This window comes from Dipodomys ordii, unplaced genomic scaffold, assembly GCF_000151885.1.
Source record: "Dipodomys ordii isolate 6190 unplaced genomic scaffold, Dord_2.0 Scaffold24, whole genome shotgun sequence".
In the NCBI taxonomy this organism is placed as follows: Eukaryota; Metazoa; Chordata; class Mammalia; order Rodentia; family Heteromyidae; genus Dipodomys; species Dipodomys ordii.
In genome coordinates, this window is record NW_012267240.1 from 7,067,145 (window position 1) to 7,072,082 (window position 4,938).

The following is a 4,938-nucleotide window of genomic DNA, read 5'->3' on the forward strand; positions in this document are numbered from 1 at the left end:
CCCCAAAAAAAAAAAAGGCCAGAAAAGGCATTGTGGCTCAAGTGGTACAGCACTTGTCTTGAGCAAAAGAAGCTCGGCCAGTGCCCAAGCCCTGAGTTCAAGCCCCAGGATTGACAAAAAACAAAAACAAAAAGCAAGATCCTGAGCTCAAGCCCCAACATTGGGAAGGTGGCTCAGCGGTAGAGCGCTTGCCTTGCATGCCAGAGGCCCTGGGTTCGATTCCTCAGCACCACTCTGGGCCTGGGCGCTGTCCCTCAGCTCTTCAGCTGAAGGCTAGCACTCTACCACTTGAGCCACAGTGCCACTTCCGGCTTTTTTCTTTTTTTTTGCCTATGTGGTGCTGAGGAATCGAACCCAGGGCCTCATGCATGCAAGGCAAGCACTCTACCACTGAGCTACCTTCCCAACCCTTAAGTTATTTTTACTAATTGAGACCATGCACCATTTTACTCTGTTGAAAAATCTCCAAAGCTGGGCTGGGAAGGTGGCTCAGTGGTAGAGCACATGCCTTGCATGCCTGAGGCCCTGGGTTCGATTCCTCAGCACCACATAAGCAAAAAGAAAAAAGCCAGAAGTGGCGCTGTGGCTCAGGTGGTAGAGCGCTAGCCTTGAGCTGAAGAGCTGAGGGACAGTGCCCAGGGCCAGAGTTTAGGCCCCACGACTGGACCAAAAAAAAAAAAAAGAAGAAAAGTAAGCAGATATTATGCAGTTAACCATTGCACATCAAATGTATTAGTGCCCTTTCATTCCTTGGTTAGTTTTTTTATTTGTTTTTTGTTGTTGTTGTTTTGTTGGGGTTTTTTGTGGGGCTTGAACTCTGGGCCTGGGTGCTGTCCCTGAGTTCTTCAGATCAAGGCAAGAGCTCTACCACTTGAGCCACAGTGCCACTTCCAGTTTTCTGGGTAATTGGAGATAAGAGTCTTACAGACTTTGCTGCCAGGGGGCTGGCTCTAAACCACGATCCTCATATCTCAGCCTCCTGAGTAGGTAGGATTATAGGCGTGAGCCACCAGCGCCCGGCTCCATTGGTTAGTTTATAAAGAAAGGGTAAGGCGATACATACCTCTTCCTCTTCTGACAGAGAACTCCTCACTTTCACCACCTCGCTTCTCACGGTGTGGTGTTCCACTATTATTTCTGCCATCTTCTCCTCCATGCTTTACTTCGCCTTTTCCTTCCACTGCTACCATCTGGGCATTTCCAATGTTGCCATTTCCAGGAAGACCTTGAACATCTTCAGAAAACCCACAATTTTCCAAGTGCTGATTGGGATGACCAGCCAAGTAATATTGAAAGGGTCCATTATTTGATGTAAAGCTGTCAAAAGACTACAAATTTAAAATAAGGCTTTATTAAAAGTAAATATAAGTTGTTTGGGGTTTTTTCCTTTTTTTTTCTTCCCCCAGTCCTGAAGATCCAACTCAGAGACCTGGGTGCTGTCTCTGAACTTCTTTGTGCTCAAGGCTAGCAATCTACCACTTGAGCCACAGCACCAATTCTGGCTTTTTCTGACTAGTTTATTGGCGGTAAGAGTCTCACAGACTTTTCTGCTCCAGCTGGCTTCATACTGTGATCCTCAGATCTCAGCCTCCCGAGTAGCTAGTATTATTAGGCATGAGCCGGTGCCCAGCTAAAGTAAACGTAAATTGCATAGCACCAAGTTTTCATGGTAAAATACTGTTTTTCTAAAATGGCACTTTTGTGTTATTGTTGCAAATATTCTTTTCCTAAAAGAAAATATGAATTGACTTCCTAGATACAAAAAAAAATTGGTAGGAATGATGTTGTCTATAAGTATACAAAACAAAAAACAAAATGAGGAAAAAAGTGGAATCTAGTATTTTTATCATTTATTGCTTTCAGTTTTCACTAATTTCAGTTTGGCTTCTTTCTTTCTTTCTTTCTTTCTGTTTCAGTTTGGCTTCTTTCTTTCTTTCTTTCTTTTTTCTTTCTTTCTTTCTTTCTGCTGGTCCTGGGCCTTGAACTCTAGTCCTAGTTGATATCCCTAAGTTCCTTTTGCTCAAGGCTAGCACTCTACCACTTGAGCTACAGCACCACTTCTGGCTTTTTCTGTGATTAATTGTAGATAAAAGTCTCACAAACTTTATTGCCCAGGCTGGCTTTGAACCACAATCCTCAGATCTCAGCCTCCTGAGTAGCTAGGATTACAGGTGTGAACCACCAGCATCTACTCTCTTTACAGTAGTGTGTATGTATATGTGTGTGCACATACCTATGTCTAGGTTCTGGGGCTTGGACCCATGCCATCTTGTTTTCACTCCATTTTCTTTTTTTTTGCGGGGGGGGGGGGAGTCTAGTCATGGGGCCTGAACTCTGGGCCTGGGCACTGTCCCTCAGCTCTTCAGCTCAAGGCTAGCGCTCTACCACTTGAGCCACAGCACCACTTCCGGCTTTTTTCTTTTTGCTTATGTGGTGCTGAGGAATCGAACCCAGGGCCTCAGGCATGTAAGGCAAGCGCTCTACCACTGAGCCACCTTTCCAGCCCTCACTCCATTTTCTTGATGAAAGCTAGTGTTCTACTTGAGTCACATCTCCAGTCCAGCATTTTGCTGGTGAATTGGAGATACAGTCTCTTGGACTTTGTCTTTGAACCTTGATCCTCCAGATCTCAGCTTCCTGAGTGGCAAGAATTATAGGCATGAGCTACTGGCATCGGGTTTAGCATTATTTTGCCTATCTGCTACTCCTTTGTTTGACCTTAGGTTAAAAGTTCTTTATGTGCTTTAAAAATTTGAGAAAATTAAAACATAGATTCAACTGTATTTGTGAAATAAAAAGAGGGAAACACAAAGTTAAAAAATCATTCTTTCATGAAGATAAATGATAGGATACCCTGAACTTCTTTACAACGGGTAGAGGAAAAAGTGGATAAATATAAAAATGCCATAATCAGATGTCATTTTCAAAAAACACTTTCATAATTACCAGAAACAGCTCTAGCAGAAAGAAAAATTATACTTTTTATAATTTTTACAACTTTTTCTCTGATTGCTGAATCTTACCTAAAAATTGAAGATTATTTCCACTCATTTTTTTGTGGCAGGATTGGGACTAGAACTCAGAGCCTAGGCGCTGCCCCTCATCTTTTTCACATAAGGAACATGCTATCCCACTTGAACCACAGCTCTACTTTGGGTCCTTTGGCAGTTAATTGGTTTCTCATGGACTTTCCTGTTCAAGCTGGCTTCAAACCATGATCCTCAGATCTCAGCCTCCTAAGTAACCAGGTTATAGCATGATCCACTGGGCACCTGTTTTCTACTGAAAACTTGAATGCAGTGGACTGTAGTCAATGTAAGAAACAGGTTTATTTGTTTGCAAAATATTCCATTTCCTTCATCAAAGTTTTCACCAAGGGCCCTTGCATAAAATGTTCATTCTTTGAATTTTTGCCCCACATCTCCCAAGACCTTTATATATATATTATAATTATAATAGAAAGATAACTATTATTAATTTGTTGCTTTGAATACTTTAGAATTATATATACTTTAAGCCACAAAATATAAATATTCAAACATTTTAAGAGTACGTTTTTCAAAGTGATAAACAGAAAGTACATCTGCTATTAACAGAAGTTCTGACGTACATTCTGATATACCACTTTGAAACCTTACCAATCAAAAAATGTCATTTTTACCTCTTCTTGTCCAAACTGTTCCATAGAATCACAGTAAACTTCACTGTCTGAATCACTTGTCAAATGCTGAATTCCTGAAATATCTTCAACATGATCATCATTTATATCTAAATATGAACAAATGTCCAGGTAGGATAATTATACTCTAATAGAAGACAAATACATTTTTATATTCCATTTTCTAAATTAATCAACCCTATATTATGTTCATACTGAGAGACAAATTTGATATTTCAAGTCTATCTATCTATCTATCTATCTATCTATCTACCCCATATTAGCCTCAAACTCATAATCCTCCTGACTCAGCCTCCTAAGTGCTAGAATTTCAGGTACACAAGTACTTTTAAGTCATATTATTGTTAACTTACCAAAACTTTAAATTTAGTCAATAATTCTTATTTAAATTATTACAAAGCGTTTATTATTGAATTCTATGAAACCACTGTCTAGATAAAACCTTAGAAAAATTAATAACCATATAAGACAAAACAACTGCCACACAGGAAGTCTAATTTGAAATGTAATTATTCAAATTTGTTACACATTGATTTTTGGATACAGTTATAGCAACATTAATGATTCTGTGCAGACATACTATAGATTCCCTCTAGACCTCTAGAATATAAAAGACTAGCCAAGCGCCTGTGGCTCACGTCTGTCTGTAATTCTAGGTACACAGGAGGCTGAGATCTGAGGATTATGGTTCAAAGCCAGCCCAGGCAAGAAAGTCTGTGAGACTCTTATCTCCAATTAACCACCAGAAAACCAGAAGTAGAACTGTGGCTAAAAGTGGTAGGTTCCTAGCCTTGGCAAAAAAGCTCAGGGACCTTCTGGAAGAAACAAGGGAGTGAGGGTTCGAGGGAAAAAAAATCAGGAAAACTGGAGGTATAGTTGAAGTGGTAGAGCACTTGACCTGCAAGCTCAGGGTTAGGAGTTCAGTCCCCAGTGCTGTCAAACAACATCAATAACAACAACATAAATAAATAAATCAGGAACAAAAATGTCAAAGATTTTAAGGTATTATATCTAAGAACAAAGTAAGAGCCAGGTGCTGGTGGCTCACACCTGTAATCCCAGCTACTCAGGGGGCTGAAATCTGAGGATCGTTGTTCAAAGCCAGCCCAGGCAGGAAAGTCTGTGAGACTCTTATCTCCAATAAACCACCAGAAAACTGGAAGTGGCAATGTGGCTCAAGTGGTAGAGCACTAGCCTTGAGCTGAAGAGCTGAGAGACAGCACTCAGGCCTAGAGTTCAAGTTCCATGACCCCAAAAAA

At 40.6% G+C, this 4,938-nt stretch overlaps 1 protein-coding gene across 3 annotated transcripts in view; it reads right to left on the bottom strand.

Annotated features, from left to right (window-relative positions):
* Positions 1 to 4,938, bottom strand: part of Acbd5 (acyl-CoA binding domain containing 5) — a 44,954-nt gene that overhangs the window by 15,330 nt on the left and 24,686 nt on the right. For all 3 annotated transcript variants that reach the window (XM_013014734.1, XM_013014735.1, XM_013014733.1), the window contains exons 8-9: positions 3,662 to 3,768; positions 1,064 to 1,328 (exon numbers count right to left, since the gene is read on the bottom strand). In XM_013014734.1, coding sequence (XP_012870188.1) covers positions 1,064 to 1,328; positions 3,662 to 3,768 — 372 coding nt within the window. The remainder of the gene's footprint in view (positions 1 to 1,063; positions 1,329 to 3,661; positions 3,769 to 4,938) is intronic.